Here is an 18,331-nt window from a genome sequence, read left to right on the forward strand (position 1 = left end):
GAGAATATAAAAATACATGGAAAACAGAATAATCTCAGAAAGGGATCGCCACGGGGATAGACCTCTTTTAAATCCATCCCGTAAAATACTTGCCTGCCTTTAAAGCAGAAACAGCACTTCATATTTTGCTTTTCCAAGATTGCCCCCCCCCCAGCCCCAAAGGAAAATGCCTGAAACACCTGAAGGAGTTGTGAGGTGCTTCTCATGCTCACCTCGGGAAAACCGGAGGCCCTTGCCAGCAAACTCCCTCTGCAGAGCAGCTACAAACTTCTCTCGGATCCTCTCTTTCTGCAAAGCAAACAAACAGAAAACAAGTAAGAGGACAGAAGGAAGCATTAAAAAATTGGGCCAATTATTCTGATCCTTCTCAGATCCAACTTTTCCCCATGACTTAATCTTTCTGTTTGGCTCCAGCTTCCAGGCATGTTAGCCTAGCGAAAGACCCAATCCTTTCCTATTCTTAATTTTTTGACTTATAACTGACTTGTCCCCCCAAATCTTAATAGGTTCCTGCATGCCACAATAAAGTGTCACAGTGGACAGATGTTGTCCATTCTGGGCTTAATGCTCATCATTTACCTTGTCCAGCTCAGAAAATTCTATCCGTTCCTCAAAGGTGCAGCTTCGACCAATGGGAGAGATGTTCAACATTCCATTACGGAATTCTATGAAGGTCCCCCTTTGCATGTTTCAGGGGAGGAGAAGAGAAAGAGGAATATGCAGTTGTAAAATAGGACCCTCGTGTTGCACAGGCTCAAGATTTCTTTAACATAAAGTGAGGCAGAACCTTCCCACCATGATATAACACAGTCAAACTAACCAAAGAACATTTGCTACAGGAAAAGAGGGCACTGCCCAATTCTATGTGCCTTGTAACTTCTATGAAGAGAGCTCATTCTAGTTTACCCATGGCTCTCAGGTCTTACATCTTAGTTCTTCCAGGATCAAATCCCTTCCTGCTCCCACTGTAACTTCTTATGTAGGGCCAAATTATCTCCCAGAAGACCTGTCCCCTTTAGAAGCAAATGCCTATAATATACAGTTTCTGACTTTGTTAACTGTGATTGACAATGCTACTGCCTCTCCCACTCTTTTATGTTCCACTTATTTAGGATGTAAAATTCCTGTGGACAAAAGACTTTCTTGTTCTGAAGTGGTACTTTTGTAATGCTAAGCACAACAGGATTCACTACAGTGCAGCAAAATGTATTAATTGAGCTAAAATTGTTTTTAAAATAGGTATTCACTAGACCAGCCTTCTTCAACGTGATGCCCTCCAGATGTGCTGGACTGTAACTCCCACAATTCCCAGCTAGTATGTATGTTGAAGACGTCTGCACTAGACCATGGGTAGGCAACCTGGTGCCATCCAGATGTTTTGGACTACAACCCATAATGCCTGACCATGCTGGCTGGGACTTACAGGAGTTGTAGCCCAAAACATCTGGAGGGCATTAGATTATCTACCCCTGAACAAGACACCCACACCTATTGGGACTAACTTAAATCAGCTCCATACACTGATGGAGAGAAAAATCACATTTTCCTACTGTTGCTTCCCCCACTCCTGCTTCTGTCCCACAATACTTCTTTCTTTATATGGGGAAGAAAGAAGATGTAAACAATGACCATGTGGCCCTTTCAGTGAGCGTTTTTATCCCGCTGCTTCTACTGCACACAGCAGGAACTGGCAGCATGTTTCAATGCAGCTGAAAAAGCCAAATTTTCTGGGTCTTTTTTTGCATCAGGAAAATGAGCAGAAGGGGAGGGAGACGCACAAGAGGTGGACAGTGTCATCAAAAGGACCTGCAAAAACCGTGAGTGGCCATTAATGAGTGTGTGATAAAACCCTTGTCTGATGATGCTATGAGTTGTCTTCATCCAATAAGCACCAGCTATTTAGGCTGCAGTCCTATGGTCCCTGGCAGGGCACTCCGGGGGCCAAGGAACATTTCAGATCGTCTTCAAGGATGGAAATATAGGTCTGCCTTCTGAGAGAGACCCCTGACCTCACAAGGTTCCTCTGTGAGGATGCAGAAAAATCACAGCTGGTGCTTCTCTGGCATCGGAGAGCACCAAGAGGAGACATTCTTTGGACTTTTGGAGGCATGCTGAGAGAGTCCCATGCTCCTGACATCTTCTACCTACCCCGGATCAGAGGAGGTCCTACCACCAGCCCTGGAGCTGACATTGTTCATTTCCCTCCCAATGGAATTAATGGAAGGGAAAAGTGAAAAAAGAAAGAAAATGGTTGAAAATGGCCAAGTAGAAAGGAAAAAGGCACAGACACACACACTCCTTCTGCCCTGGTGACACAAGCCAACAGGGCACCAGAAAAGGCAGCTCTCTGCTAGGGTTCTCTCCTCTCCCTTCTCCATAGGATTGCTCTGTAAGCTACTAAAATGCTTTGAGATAAAGGATGTGCCAAAAGACAGAGGCTAGTGTGATTGTTTAGCCTAGGGGGATAGAATGACTGTCTTCAAATCTTTTTAGAATGAAATTGGAAAAAGAGAAGCAGCAACAGCAATGATTCACCTTGTATGGTGAATGTAGGAAAATGAGGTTAAATGTCTGGAAGGAAGGTTGAGGAATTTCTGCCTAACATGTTACATAACTATAAGAGCTGTTAAAAAATGAAGTCAAGTGTCCAAAACAATTGTGGGAAACATTGGGGAAAAGCTCTGTTAAGTTATATTTGACACTAGGATTCCTTGTCTTTGATCAGGAAGTTGGGCTAGATCAGCCTTCCTCAACCTGGCACCCTTCAGATGTCTTGGACAACAAACCCCATCATCCCGAGCCAGCACATGTAGCTCTGTGTAGGGCTACTCCTAAAGAGTGTCTGGGACCTTCAATTGGTGCAAATGTGGCTGCTAAGCAGCTAACTGGTGCATGGTATTAGGGCCACGTATTCCACTTGTCCTGAAAGACCTGCACTGGTTGGGCAATTGCTTTCCGGGCTCAGTCCAAGGTGTTGGTTTTAACCTTTAAAGTCCTAAACTGCTTAAGGACTTGGCTATCTAAGGAACTGCTCAGTCTTGCTATGAACCTGCCCAGTCATTAAGATCTGGAGGAGAGGCCCTTTTGAGACACCTAACGCCCCTGTTTCCAAAGTTCTGATAGTTGGACCATATGAAAAGGAGGACAGGGTTCCTGTACCTTTAACAGTTGTATTGAAAGGCGTCATTTGTATGCATGCAGGACCTGGTGAAATTCATCATCATCATCATCATCATCATCATCATTATTATTATTATTATTGTTATTATTATTTATATAGCACCAACAATGTACTTCATCACAATAGTTAAAGCTGCAGGAGCCCTGCCCTCTTTTGTATCTTGTCACTCTAGCTAAAGAGAGCAGGGCTCCTGCAGCTTTAACTGTTGTGATGAAGGGGGAATTTCGCCAGGTGCTGCATGCATACAAATAACACCTTCTGAAATTCCTTTTTCTATACAACTGTTAAAGATACAGGAGCCCTGTCCTCCTTTTCATCTGGTCTCATTTATCCTGGATCACTCCCATATTGTGGAATATGCTCCCTCAAGAACTATGATTGGCCCCCACTCTCTCGGCTTTTAGAAAGGCTGCAAAGACGCATCTTTTTAATTTGGCCTTTTAAATCATTTTGCTTTAATGTGTTACATTTTAGTTTTTTCAAATAATTATTTTAAGGTTTTATTGTTTAAAATGGTTGTGCACTCCCTTGATGGCTTTTTTTTTAGTAAATAAGGAAGTATATAAATGTTAATAATAAATAATAAATAGAGCTGGAAGAGATGATCCAAGTAGCTCCTTTCCAGCACTGATTCTAAATGCTCACATGTTGTAAGGACAGTAAAAACAGAAACTGCAAACACTGGGATAAGGAAGGATCATTACCGTTTCTTGGGCAGCTTTAGAAGTGCCATGTAGTTGAGACAGAAGTTGATCAGTTCCTGCAGAAGTTCCTCCCCAAGGTGGTTCTGGATAGCCTGTCGAAAGAAGTCAAAGGTCACACCGAGCCAGTGGAGTGTCATTCCTAGATGGGCTCTTTTTTTTAACCAAATCCATCTGTATTATGAACTTCAGAACATGGCTGATGGCTTTATTATAAAGTTGAACAGAAAAAAGGGGGAAGGAGCAGATGCCATATAAAACAACAACAACAACAACAAAAGGGAAGGTGAAACCTCAAAATGTTGCTCAAAGAATTCCGTTTGAGATGTAATATGCCCAATGTGTTTTTCACATGCCACCTTCCTCAGGGCCACTAAAGAAATGTCAACAAGATATCATATGAAGAGAAATGAATATTAAAATAATAACCTTGCAAATACCTTATAGCATGTATATTTTTATGTAAAGTTTTCATTTCAGTGCTCAGTGTTCTTCATGTCTCCCTTGCTGTCATTTCTTTGAGTGCCCCTGAAGCAATGAAGATGTGCAAAATATATTGGGCTTAGTACAGTACAAAACAAAAGCATTCAAAGGTCACTTTCTGGTTTGGCCTCCCCCATTTTTGGCTTCCTTTATTATATTTCGACGTATTTGATCACTCAGTGGGACCAGATAACCCTGAGAGGCTTTGGATTCCACTTTTTCTCGCTGAGAGATTTGGTGGAGAGGCAAATTTGCAATGTTGGTGGCAGAACACGAGGAGGCCAGGCCTACCTGCTTGGAGACTAGCTGCCCGTTCTTGTACTGCACGGTGCCATTTTCCGCAAAGACGTAATCAAACTTGTCGATGACTGTGGGGGATGGGTTTATAGGGGCAGAGGGTATGTTGAGGGGAGGAAGTGGGGGAAGAGAAATTAAGGTCAGAGATAAATAGTTATGCAGCCCTTTTCATCAGTCAGGAGCCAAACAGGATACGTAAGCTGGAAGACCTTTCAAACATACGATTCCCACACCTGCAGTCTGAAATGGTAAAGTCCCGATTGAATTGGCCTGCATAGTTCACCAATACGACTGGGATTTTTAAAACTTGCAGCATGTTTGTAAACATTAATTCATCAAAAAATTGAGCTACGGTAAGAGAAAAAACCCACATGCATTGCTCACCTTCATCCCCTTCTCCCAGCTGCTCAGCTATTTTGGAGTAGTCTGAGCCGCCCACCACACCGATCATCACCCTCTTTCGCAGCTCTTCAAGAAACTCTGCTATCTCAGGCTCAATTTTCTGAAGGAAATGGAGAAAGAGGGCATGCTATTAGGAAATGGCGTTTTTTAATGGAAAAGCTATCAAGCTATTTGCACACTGATATGAGACCAAAAAAAAAAAAAAAAAATTGTCAGAGTCCCAGATTGCCTTAAAAGCTACCCAATTCATTGTGGTAGAATGAGCTTTTGCAGGCTTGAGCAAGAAATGCCTGAAATTGCCAGGAAAGCCGGTGGATTTGGATGCTGTAGAAGTGGAAGCATCTCATACAGTGAGGCTGAGAGATTGACAAAACAGAAGAGATACAAAGCTCCCGCCTTTGCCATCCTGGCACCCTCCAGATGTGTTGGACTACAATTCCCATCGCCCCAACACATCTGGAAAGTTCTAGGTTGGGGAAAGCTGCAATACACAACCCTTTTTCTTCTCAGCCAGGCTCTGATAGAGAGCTGAGGGAGGAACACAGCAAGAAAGATGGTGGTGGTTGGGGAAGACTCTACCATCTCAGTCTAAATATTTTCAATGCAGGCGGCTGGCAAATTAGCCTCCTGGGAAAATGACAACCCTGTGCCTCCTAAAAAGGGTTTTCCCCCCAACTGTCTCTAAAGCAGAGATGGGGGACCATTTAAAACCACCCCAGAATCATGCGGGTAAGTGGTGCTGAACCCTCTCCCTGCTCGTCACTTTCCTCTTTGCACTCTTTTTGTACTACAGCCCATCCCACAAAGTCCCTTTCCCCCTAGCTGGCCTCTGATACTGTAAAGAAGCAGCGCTGGGAGGGAAAACTCCCGGACTCCTGGAAAAGATTCAAGAATCCCCTCCCCCCACTCTAGAGATAAATTTTCTTTGCAAAGCAGCTACAGGGCTGAATCCACCCAGTTTTCCTCCTCCCTGATATCTCTGTTGCCTCTTTGACCTGTGGATTGTTTTCTGATGTTCCAGAGGAAGATGCCTACAGAGTAAGAGAGGACAAAGTCCCATATGCAAGTTGGAAGGGATAACATCTGTTGACTCTTACAAACATTCTTTGTTTCTCCTCCTGTCTTCACACAGAGTTTGGGAAGGGCTCTAGCTCAGTGACAGACCTCATGCTTTCTGTGCAGAAGGCCTAGGTTAAATCCCTCACATCTCTAGGTAGGGCTGGGATAATAATGCCTGCCTGAAACTCTGGAGAGCCATTTGACAATACTGAGCTACATGGACCATTAGCCTGACTTGGTTAAGGCAGCTTCCTATGTTCTTATTGTCTTTGTGAATAGAAATTATTTGTGTTAACCTCTTATATGTTGCCCTGAGCTCATTAAAGGTAGAATGTAAAAAGGATATGAACCTACTGATTCCCTTGCGATTCTAAGATGCACCCCATTTTTAGAGATGTTTATATGGGAAAAAAGTGTGTCTTAGAATTGAAGAAACAGGGTAGTTTAATTGTAGAATTCAGTACTCTAAGTTTCAGGGATGGCCACCAAATTAGATGGCTTTAAAAGGGGATTAGACAAATTCACAGAGGGTAAGGTTATCAACATCAACTACTAATCATGATAGCTATATATTACATCCAGTATCAGACAGTATGCCTCTGGATACCAACTGCTGGATGACATGAGCAGGAGGGCCCTATTGCACTCCTGCTGTGGGCTTTCCACAGACCAGTGTGCGAATAGAAGGCTGAACTAGATAAGACTTTGCTCTGATCCAGCACAGGTCTTCTTATGTTCAGACCACTTGTAATATGCACGCAAGGGAAGCCTCTCAGTAAGCCTTTGTCAACACTTAAGAGTTGCTCGGAGACACGCTGGTCTGCGGAAAAGCAAATTGCCTTCACCACCATCACAGAAGCTTCCTTCAATTTGCTCATGAATAGAATGCCACAGCCTCCTGAGTCTCCCTAATTCTCAAGTAGGAGACACTGAAGAGCTGCAACAATTAACCTGAGAGCAGGGAAGGACTACTAGTCCACCCTTTGGTTTCCAACAGGTAAGGGCCCCAATCTGTACCTTCCTTCGACTTTACCTTAAAAGCTTACCTAAAGCATGGACAAAGAGCTAGGCACATGGGTTGAGATGGCAATCCATGAGTTCGGAAAATGATCAAGTCACCCCCCAGGGTTCAAAATCAAAAGAGAATATATATATATATTCAATATAAGAGAGTGGGAGAAACAGAAGTAGCAAACTCACTGCAAATAAACAGTTCTAAAGACTCTGTCCTTATAAATACTTACATAATCCCAGCATCATAATGGCCGGCAGCCAGAATCTCTTACCAGATGTCCACTGAGCTATATAAGCATAATGAGAGCCTTTCCCAACCTGGTGCCCTCCAGATATGTTGACTGCAACTTTGTTCATTCCCAGCCAATGGTCATGCTGGCTGAAAATTATGCAAATCCCAGTCCAACCCATCTGGAGGGCACCACGTTGGGGAAGGCTGAAGAAACCCCCTCATCATTACACTGTTGGGCATGATGGGAGCAGAACCTCAGGTGTGCAGGCCAAATCCAGCCAGGTCCAACATGTAATACCACTTGGCATACTGCTTGTAGATTTATTGAAAAGCTGTAGTTGTATTTCAAAGGAAGTCTTATTTCAAAGGTGTGGACCGACTTTCTTTCTTTCCTGCGAGTCTTTGTGCATTTGAGATGATGCTTAGGAAAGGCTCACCAGGGTGGAGGAACCACCCTCTGGGGCAACACAGAAGAATGTGCAAGTGACAGGCAGTGTCCGTTTGGCTTAGCTTGACTTATGGCAAATCCAGTACTCATTCAGGCAGGCCCTATGACCCTCCAATAGAGATAAGGCTACTATTTGAGTAAATAAACACTGTGATTGGAGGGCAGAGTCTTGGGCTTCTTCGTATTTTGATTAGGATGTCACTATCCAGGGATTCTGAGAGCAAAGAAAAGGTGATGGTGATTGTGGCAGGTCAGTAACCAGCCTAAAAATTCGGAGGGCGGGGAGCCAAAACAGTTCTTCTGGTTTGCAAGCTTTGCAAAGGCAAAATTGTAAACTTTTAAAAATAATTTGTTTGTAAATTATTTTAATAATTAAAATAATAATTATTAAATCCACTCCCCCCTTCCTGGTTACAGGCTTGGGTGTTGGTGGGGTGAGAGGAGCAATGGTTGTCACAGTCAGGACAGCCCTCCCAGGCAGCAGGAGAAAATGAGAGAACAGATCAAAATTCTATCCCCTCCCTCTCATAATACATTAAAAGTCAGGGTCACCCAAGGAAGATGGTTTGCAAGGGTATCAGGCCAACAAAAGAAATCAGTTTTTAAAAAATAATAATAGAACACTGATTTTACTTGTGGAACTCCCTTCCACAAGGTGTGGTGCTGACGACTCCTTTTGATGTCCGTTTAGGAGAAGGAGGAGGAGAAGGAGAGATTAGACCAATTAATGGAGCATCAGTCTCTGGGACTATGAAACATGATGGCTAAATGGAACCTGCATGGATAGGATGACTCTGGGGCAAAACCAGGTGGATGGCCAGCACCATTATACCCTCCTTGCAGACCTGCTAGGGGCCTTCCGGATGTATCGGACTACCTCCCCCCATCCCTGGCTTTGTTGGGGGAAGGCTGTCCTACATCTGGGTGACGAGTTTTTTGGGGGGAGGGGTGCCTAACATCGCAATCCTACAGATGTCTCCTCTGAAGCGGCCGCCACTTCTATGTTCGAGTGCTTGCCTAGGGAGTGCGCGCCATCGGACGCAGTGAGGCTGCTTCCCTTGCGTGGTGCAAAAACGGCTCGGCTTGCTCTGATCTAGTCTTACGCAACCGGCGCCGAAGAGAAGCGCCTCCAGCCCAACCCGGCCAGCGTCACAGCCGCTTCCTTGCTAGGCGAGACCTCGCTCGCTCCTGGCCCTGGCTTGAACTCCTGCAGCGACGCGTCTCTCGCAATCGCTGCCTCGCAGCTGCTGAGGGCGGGAGGCGGAGGCGGCAAGGGGCGAACTCGGTTCGCGCTCCGAGGCAAGCAGCAAGCTCTGCCCGCCTCGAACCCAGCGCCCGGCGGGCCGATCTCTGGACCCGGTCTCTCCATTCATTTAGCGGGTGGGTTGCTCAAGGGCGAGCGCGGGACGGGGAGATTCTGGGGGAGGAGAGGCTGGAAGATCCGGTACCTGGCGAGGCGGCGTGAGGGTCCCATCCACGTCGAAGAGGCAGAGGATGCGCTCCGGGCTGGCGCGCGCCTCGGGGGCAGCCATGGCAGCTCCCCCCGCGCCTCCCCTCTCCTTCCTCGGCGGCGGCGAGAGCAGCAGCAGCAGCAGCGACAAGGCTGCGCTTTGCCGGGAGGCGGGCAGGAGGCGTCGGCCCGCAGCCGAGCCAATTGCGGGCGCGAGGGGCCGCTCATGTGACTCGTGGAAACCGGACTGGCAACACGTACACGCCCGTTGGCGGGCGAAGGAGCGGCGGCGGCGGCGGCCAACTTGGTGCTCCTTGGGCTGGAGCTTGCAGGAGTGTCTCCGCCATTCCCAAGAAAAAGGATTCCCACAAAAGAACAACACAACAATGTTTGCTTCCCTGTAAAGGGAACCGGTTGTGAATTTCCAGACTCTTGTGGCTAGCTGGCAGCTTCTTAAAGGCTAACACGTTCGTTATGGCATAAGCCAGTCTCTCCCAACCTGGTGCCCTCCAGATGTGCTGGACTACAAATCCCAGCATCACCCAGGTTGGGGGAAAATAGCATATATGGACCTCAGTCCATTTCATCAGCACAGTCTCTCTCTCTCTCTCTCTCTCTCTGAAATTTTATCACGTTTAGACAGAAAAAAGTCCCACCATTCCCCAGACAGCATGGCTGGTTGGAATGCTGGGAGTTGTAGGTCACTTTTTCTGTGTATTGGATTGTGCCCTAAATTGCTTTATTTATTGTATGGCAAAATAACATGTTATGGAGCAGCATAGAGTCATAGAGTTGGAAGGAATCTCAGGGATCATCTAGTCCAGCCTGCTGCTCAATCACTGCCCTGCAAGATTGCAGCTACAGCATCCCTGACACATGGCCATCCAGCCTCTGGTGAAATGCCCCCAATGAAGGAGAACCCACCACCTCCAGAGACAGTCTGGTCCACTGCTAACAGCTCTTATTGTAGAATCTGCTTCCATGCAATTTCCACCCATTGATTCTAGTCCTGCCCGTTAGAGCAACAAAGAGCTGCAGAGCAAGATTGATTGCATTAGTCTTTGTTTTGAATGTTGGGATGAGCCCGAAGCCATCAATCACTTTTTATTTGGGTTGCAAATTTGGAAGATAAATGAACTATTACTGTGTCAAATCTGTGGCTCAGAAATTAGGCAAACAGGACACTTGTCACAAGTGCTAGCCTGTGCAGGCAGCTATTTATTCTCATATGTTATCCTTCTCCCAGATGTGGCACAATGTTGAGCCTCAGAAGGCAGCGGGCTGCAGAAATGCCCCAAAATTCTGATCAATTCTGATTTAAAGGAGAACTTGTTAACGATATAATAGCACCAATATCTTACTCCTCAAGAAGATCAGACCAATCCTCTCTCTCTCTCTGTGTGTGTGTGTGTGTGTGAGAGAGAGAGAGAGAGAGAGAAACACAGACTGAGATGCCACTTTCTAAGGCCTGCCAGCTTGCTGCATCCAGGGCGGGGCAAGATGGGGCAGTTTCCCTACCTTTAAGGTACAATCCTATGCAGTTTTGGGCAGAAAAAAGCTCCTACATCTCCCAGGATTCCCCATGCTGGCTGGGGAATGCTGGGAGTTGTAAGACCTTTTTTCTGACTAAACATACATAGGATTGGGCCCTTATTCTTTTTTCTTTCCCATTGCAGTCAGTAGGAGGGGATTAACTACCTCAGCTCCATGGCTGGTATAGCTGAGGACTCTTTTGGGGGGTTATGTCAGGGGAATGAGGGGGCTTAGGATTCTGTGCAACTTTGGCTGCCTTGAGATGGTGCATTTCCCTCCCCCAATGCAGCCTGAACGCAGCCAGTGGGATAGCTGCAGCTGCAGAGCTTTCCGCAGGCATATTGGGGTGGGGGCAGGCTCATGGGTTTAAGCGCAGCCACACCAGTTTCCCTCTCCACAGGTGGAGAAGCACTGCCATTGCATTCCAAAGTTTTTAAGCTTGCACCCAAAAGCAAATACATAATATCCTCCTAAATCATAATTGCCAGATGGATAATAGTAATTGTATAAATGTGATTGTATAGATATAATACTATTCATTCAAGAGAAAGCAGTATCTTTTGGATGGCCTTAAGTTACTGGGAAATTCATTTGCATCTTATTATAGATAGTCACCCTATTCCCTTTATGATCAGAACAATGTTATGCAGAAGTCAGATATGGAATTTATTATATCTTGCCAAATGTAAAAATAGGGCAGTTAATAGGGTTAGGGGAATCAATCACTGCTTATGTTTCTAATTGGTCCCCCCCCCCCCAAAAAAAACATGTTGTGGATAAAGCTTTCATGGTGAAATTATTTTTTATTTATTTATTTATTTAAGCATTTTTATGCCGCCATTCAGCCAAAAAAGGCTCTCACGGCGGCTTACAAAAGTATTTCTTGACAGTCCTTGCCCACAGGCTTACAATCTAAAAGACATGACACAAAAGGAAAGGGGACTGGGAATTATGCAAGAGAGGGGGGATTAATTAAATATATATAGGCCCATTTAAAATAATGTATTGGAATGCTAAGACTTTTATTATTTTTGCTTGTATTATTATTATTATTATTATTATTATTATTATTATTTATTTATTTATATAGCACCATCAATGTACATGGTGCTGTACTGATAACACAGTAAATAGCAAGACCCTGCCGCATAGGCTTACAATATTTATACATTTTGGCTGTCAGGCTGGATGGGGCTGGCGGTTCCCCTTCCTTGCAATCTATCCATGGTGCAGGTAAGCGGGAAGTTCTCAAAATGAGCATAGCACAAACCCATCACTGGAGTGGGAGCAGAAACAGAATTATTCAAATTTCAAAAGGAATCAGACATTTTGGTTCTAAAAGCCACTGGTGGTCCTTTACAGGGGGGAAACTGTGTTAATTATAGGAATATTCAAGGGAATCAGCAAGGGAATAAAACAACAAACATGAGCTGAAATCAATCCATAGGCAGCACTGCAAGCCAGCAGGTCTTCAAATTAAATTCACTGCTACAATCCCCCTTGCCTGAAAGCCCTGCTGTTCCTTCTCCTTACCCTTTTCATCTTATGTCAAAGCTGAAGTAGAAAGTTTGCACGGACAGGCTGGTTGTCTTGGGGATACATCCAGACAAAGCTCTTATTGTGCCTTCAGCCTGCCTCATTCATAGAATTTTAGGGTTCAATCCTATGCATGTTTAGACAGAAAAAGGCCCTACAACTCCCAGCATTCCCCAGCCAGCAGCTCTTTTTGCAGGGCTTTTTTTTCCTGTCTAAACATGCATAGAATTGTGCCTCTCGAGGGTCCAGAAGTTATCATCTTCCATTCATAACCCTCCCAATGTTTTCCCTCTGTTTCTTACAACTTCTTTCTTATTGTGGAAAGCCCATTCAAAAGAAGAAGAAATGGAAGAGCTGCACAATGCCTTCTGATTGGTAGTGCTAGTCTGGATGCACCCTTGGTTTTTTGACCCAAGGAACATGGGGAGCTCTAAGGAATCTGTCAAATGTGAAAGCCTGTGGCCTTGCCTCCAGCCCTTATTTGCAGTCCTATGAAAGAAGCAAGCGTGAGAGCTCCTAAATCTGGCAAGGGTGGATTATGACCATTATATCTCTAGCAGTGGATATTTGCTATTATTGCTGCTTAATGAAGCTGTGTTTGGCAGATAGCCACTAACAACCCCTGGGGATTCTGATGCAACCAACCCTGCACAGTGACTTAAAGAGAAAACCAGGGTCCCTTTGCTCCTCTGTAACCTAGGAGAGAGAGAAACACAGATGTCTTTTACCACCCCGACGGAGACAGCCCAAACTCGTGCAAGGCTGTATGAAGGTAGGTTTTATTCCCTGCTATCACATCTTCGATCAGAACTATCATTCTCTGGTGTTCAGAGCAGACTGAACCTGCAAGGTAAGTCTGATATTTGATATTGGGAGCACACACACTTGCTATGACCAGAGAGCAGAAGATGGGCTGAAATTAACCAGGAGGATGGCCCTTTTAGGCAAGAACAATGTCAGTGGCGGTAGAAATGGAGCTTCAGGTTTCACAGAAAACACAAACACTGCTTGAAGGAAGCAGGGGTGTGACGGGTCCTTGAAAGACTCTCCTTGGACCCTGAGGATGAGAACTATCAGCCGGTGGCAAATCTTCCCCTTCTGGGCAAAGTGCGAGCAAATTGAGTGTGTGGTGGGTGTGCAACTTCATGGAGCATTGGAATAAATTTATAGTCTAGACTCTAGACCCATTTCAATCACCTTTCAGGCACAGAAACCGCTCTAGCTGTGCTGATGCTGCTGGGAAAGATTATTTATTTATTATTTATTTATTTGGAATATATACCGCTCCCTATTGAAAAATTTCGGAGTGGTGTACAAGGTAAAATGAACAGCCTCCGAGGCAACTTAGGATAGAAGGAAATTTGCCCACTACAGACACTTTTGTTTGGAAGGGGGGGAAAAGACTACCTACCCGGTGCCTGTTTACACTTCCCTGTGCCTGTTTGCATTCTCCTTTCCCTCCTTATTGTTTACTACAACTTTATTAGATTGTAAGCCTATGCGGCAGGGTCTTGCTATTTACTGTGTTATCTGTACAGCACCATGTACATTGATGGTGCTATATAAATAAATAATAATAATAATAATTAAAACAAAATTTAAAAAGAAGCAAAAAAAAAAAAAAAGAAATCCAAGGGTGCATGTTAAAGAAAGGCTTCTTGGAATAAAGATGTTTTCAGGAGGCACCGAAAGGAGTACAAGGTTGGCTCCTGCCTGACCTCCAGAGGCAGGGAATTCCACAGGAGGGGCGCCACCACGTTGAAGGCTCTTCCCCTGGTGGATTCCAATCGGAGGATGGATCTAGGTGGAACCACGAGAAGCAGGCCCTTGGATGACCTCAGTGACCGGGCAGGTTGGTAAGGGAGAAGGCGCTCTCTCAGGTATCCTGGTGCCAAGTTGTTTACACAAGTACAAGAACCTTAAACCTGGCCCGGTAGCGAATAGGCAGCCAGTGCAGTTCCCTCAGCAGAGGAGTTACATGCTGGAAAGGGGCAGCTCCGGACAACAGCCGAGCTGCAGCATTCTGCACTAGCTCCAGCTTCTGGAGCAGCTTCAAGGGCAGCCCCACATAGAGCGCGTTGCAGTAATCCAATCTTGAGGTTACCAATGCCTGTACCACCGTGATCAAGCTTATACTGCTGGGAAAGATTATACAGGCTGATTATACCCAATGCCTGGCTTTTGATACCACTCGCTACTGTATCATCCTGGACCGACTGTATGAATTGGGAGTATGGGGGTCCAGTGATAGGATGTCTCTGCTTCTATTCATTTGACCAGTACCAGCAGGTAGATTTGGTGGAACCACACTCTTACATCTTTATAAGAGGTGGGTAAGCTTAAGCCTGGGGCCAAATCCAGTCCTTCTGGTGACCTAAGCAAGTCCCTCTGGTGACCTAAGCAAGCCCACCCGTCCCAATTCTAAAAGGTTGGCATCCCTCTCCTAAGACTTAGTTACTAGCAGGAAGAGCTTTAAGCTATATGTTGGTATTTTTTTGGTAATTTCTATGCAGCCCCAACCCTGCCACCTTTGCTCCTCCAGCTGAAAAAGACCCTCACCCCAATTTATATGAAGCTGCTGGGAAAGGTCATCAGGAGGTTTGGGTTTCAGTGATATGTAGATGACAGTGGGGGAGCTACACAGAAAGTGTGGGAAAGGGTGTGGACAGGCTTACACTTCCACACTTCTTATCCACTGAAAGCCATCCCTTCCAGAAGTGATTTTTCCTTACTAAAAGCAGCCGTGGGAGTTTAAAGCCCAAGATGCTCAAGTCTGAAGAACAAATGAAGGACTCACATGGGTTAGTGCCACCTAGGGGCAATCTATTGTAATAACTTAGTTGATGTTCTGCCTAGTTTTTAAAAAGCCACAATAATCATTGCAAACCAAATGCTATTATGATTATTTTCTTGGTCTGTCACCTTCATTCTGATTTACTAATCCATGGCCTCTGAACTCCATCAGATGAGGGGGGTGGGAAATCACGCTTGCCTACCGTCATTTCTCCACCCCACCCCCTCGAAGGAAAAAGTAAAAAAGTGCACATAGCCCATTCAGGGGGCATTTTTATCACACCACTTCTGCACAAGGCAAGAGATAGCGGCAACTTCCCTCTTTAAAAACAATACAGACTTACTGGTTTTTTGTTGTTGTTGCATGAAGAAGGCTAGAAGGGAAAAAGGCTAGAAGGGGCGGAAGGGCAGATGACCACGTGAGAGGGACCCATGAAAATCCATGAATGCCCAGTAACAAGTGTGCAATATAATGCTCGTCTGATGATATATAACACAGCTCCAGTAATCTTTAGCTGGAAGAGCCTTTCTATTCTCCGACTGTGGAATCTTTTAATTGGGTCCTTCAGGTCATCTTGATGTGGTAGGATGATGGGGATTCAGCCCCCTTAGTCTTAGGTTTTGCACACACACAAACAAAAACTCAGAGCCAAGGAAACCAAAGTTTTGTACTTTGCTAACTAAAATTTCTACACGTTTGCTTTTCTTCATCATTTATTCCACTTCTGCTAATCACGCAGAAAGGAGTCAAGAGCTGCATTTTGACTCCTGAAACTCTAGTTCTACTCCCTGAACCCTGGAATTTTACTCTACCCTCCTCATGGCTTTTGAGGCCCATGAGTGTACATCTTCAAGTTCCTCTTCAGAGTCACAAGGGCTAGAAATGTACTGAAATAGTCAAGAATCTGTAGATTCAGAGTGCAGAATCTCAGCCAGGGGTCAGATCTAGCTCTCTGGAGGTCGCCAGTGGTGTCCTCCCCTAACATTCCTTCAACCATTGATTGTAGAGTTGCTTGCCAGCTTTTGTGCAGATTTCTCATTCTAAATGGTTGTGATGTCTCTCCTAGGACGATGCCTCTGATGTCAGTGAATCCACTCTGGATTTCAGTCAGAACTCTAAAGGAGTGATCCAAGGGTCTTTGCCACCCTACTGACATCAGAGGCACCAGCCTCCAATACCTGCTACTGCCAAGCAGAGTTTTTAAACCAAAATGTGTTGGCTTTTTTGGGGTGTGTGCTGTTTTGCTTTGTCCTGCCCACTTTGCCTTTGGCCTCAGCCACCACTGCAATGCAGTCCCTCTGCTCTAGATGTAGAGTGCTTCCAGATGAGACTTTTTTGTGTGCAATTGCACTGCTTCACTCCCAGAGTTTTAAGGGGTTCCAGATGTCATGTTTTCAACTCATAACCCTCCCATGTTTCCCCACCACTTGTTCCACCTTTTCTTCCCACAAAAAAATCCATTGAGGAAGAGAAGATAGAATAGCTACATAGGACTTTTGATTAGCAGCGCTGGGAGCGACTGTACCCTTGGGCAGAAGAATCACCACATTTAGCCACTGCCACTGCCATTTAGTGCTTTGGTTCGTCTACATGAACTGTAGAGTATACAGTAGAGGTTGTACTTGCACAGGTGAAACTGCACTGCTTTGAAAAGAGGCACATGCTCTCACTAAGGGTGCTTCCAGCCGGAGGAACCCTGGTACTACCCATCATTGCTTCTTCAGCTATAAGCTACAAGCAGAACTGCCATTGCCTATTCACATCTCAGGGGGGGCATTGAGCTCTTTTTAGATGTGTCTCTCTCATTATGACCTGTCCACACAGAGAGGGAGGCATAACTGAGGGCAGTGCTGTCTGGTCCCATCAGCTTTTTCACTCATGACTGCCTCACCTCCCCCTTCTCCAAACATTTTGAAGCAGTTGTTTTTCTCAGCACCATTTTAGAAGAGACAGTATGCATTTTGAGTGTTTGAATTACCAAATGCATAATTTGCACTGAAACCAACCAAGTGCCTAAGACTGCAGCCCTATAAGATTGAAGCCAGAATATATAGATACTTTCTCAGAAATAAGCACTGCAGTCCTGGCTTGTCTGCAAAACTATTTTCCAACCAAGGAAAGCAGAAGCATACAAGCAGAAGCAACCAAGGAAAGCATCCCCTTTCTCAAAGTTCCTGGCTTGAAGCTCCATCCGACGAGTGTTTTATTGCACGCTCGTTACTGGGCACTCACAGAGTTTGCTCAGGTCGTCCCTCACATGATGTCATCTGCCTCCTGCACGCCTTCTGCCCTCCCTTGCGTGACAAAAAAACCCTCTTTAAGTCCAATGTTTTTTTACACTCAGAATTGCTGCTCTCTTCTGCTGTGTGCAGGAGAAGCAGCGCCATTATAACAGCACTCATAGCTTCATCACACGAGCGTTATACTGTGCAATCACTGCAAATTGCATGCAAAGGACTCCAAAGTTTTCCATCTTATAATCTGCTTTGATGGTGAATTACTCCTATGCATCCTGCTTTAATTGTGCTTCTTAGCCAAAAGAACCGATGTATTTTGTACTCCTTTAAGAACAAATCTTTTGTTGTTCTCCGAGCGGCCACTGGGGGTGCAGGAGGATGATTTGATATTTTTAAACTGCAAATTAAACAAATGCTTACATCTGCGTAAGTTTTAAAGATAAAGACATCAAAATTGGCACAGTAATAGATGTTATGGAGGGCTTTCAGCATATCAAATTTGAATCGGTTTGGGTCATCTGTTGATTTTTTACATTCCCCCCCTTAAACCCTTTTCCTGGTATGCAAAGGATCTTAGGAGCGCCACCGCCTGGGGTGTGATTTAGCTAACAACAACAGCTTTACGCTATGGAAATAATTCAAGGGAAATGGGTACATGGGATGAAGCTGTCAATGGGCCTCCTCCTCCTTGTGTACTTCCTCATTTGAAAAGAGGAAGTAACTGAGGAACGAAAACACGAAGTTAGGGAGTGTGTTAACCTCCAGTGTAATGGAGCTTTCAGTTTCCCATCTGCAAAGATGCTCTGTTCTTTCTCCTTAAAGCGATTTTCTGAGATGGGAAAAAGAGATGGAAGCAGTGGTAGGAAAACACAGGAAGATGAAAATTGGATATCTGGACCCTCCGTAAAAACATATGAAGGAAGCATGGTGATTGCACTTTAAAAATGCCCTTGCTCAAGAAGAA

The 18,331-nt window shown here is 45.1% G+C and overlaps 1 protein-coding gene across 2 annotated transcripts in view; it reads right to left on the minus strand.

The window, feature by feature from the left end:
* The window catches only part of PMM1 (phosphomannomutase 1), a 172,091-nt gene that overhangs the window by 6,125 nt on the left and 147,635 nt on the right, over nucleotides 1-18,331 (minus strand). Inside the window, exons 2-7 of one of the 2 annotated variants that reach the window (XM_063133613.1) lie at nucleotides 9,266-9,371; nucleotides 5,047-5,164; nucleotides 4,657-4,733; nucleotides 3,886-3,977; nucleotides 580-679; nucleotides 213-288 (exon numbers count right to left, since the gene is read on the minus strand). In XM_063133613.1, the coding sequence (XP_062989683.1) occupies nucleotides 213-288; nucleotides 580-679; nucleotides 3,886-3,977; nucleotides 4,657-4,733; nucleotides 5,047-5,164; nucleotides 9,266-9,349 (547 nt within the window). In that variant the 5' untranslated portion in view covers nucleotides 9,350-9,371. Of the gene's footprint in view, nucleotides 1-212; nucleotides 289-579; nucleotides 680-3,885; nucleotides 3,978-4,656; nucleotides 4,734-5,046; nucleotides 5,165-9,265; nucleotides 9,375-18,331 lie in introns of those variants that run through there. The other variant, XM_063133614.1, reaches the window with a different exon arrangement.

This window comes from Elgaria multicarinata, chromosome 9 (genome assembly GCF_023053635.1).
Source record: "Elgaria multicarinata webbii isolate HBS135686 ecotype San Diego chromosome 9, rElgMul1.1.pri, whole genome shotgun sequence".
Taxonomy (NCBI): Eukaryota; Metazoa; Chordata; class Lepidosauria; order Squamata; family Anguidae; genus Elgaria; species Elgaria multicarinata.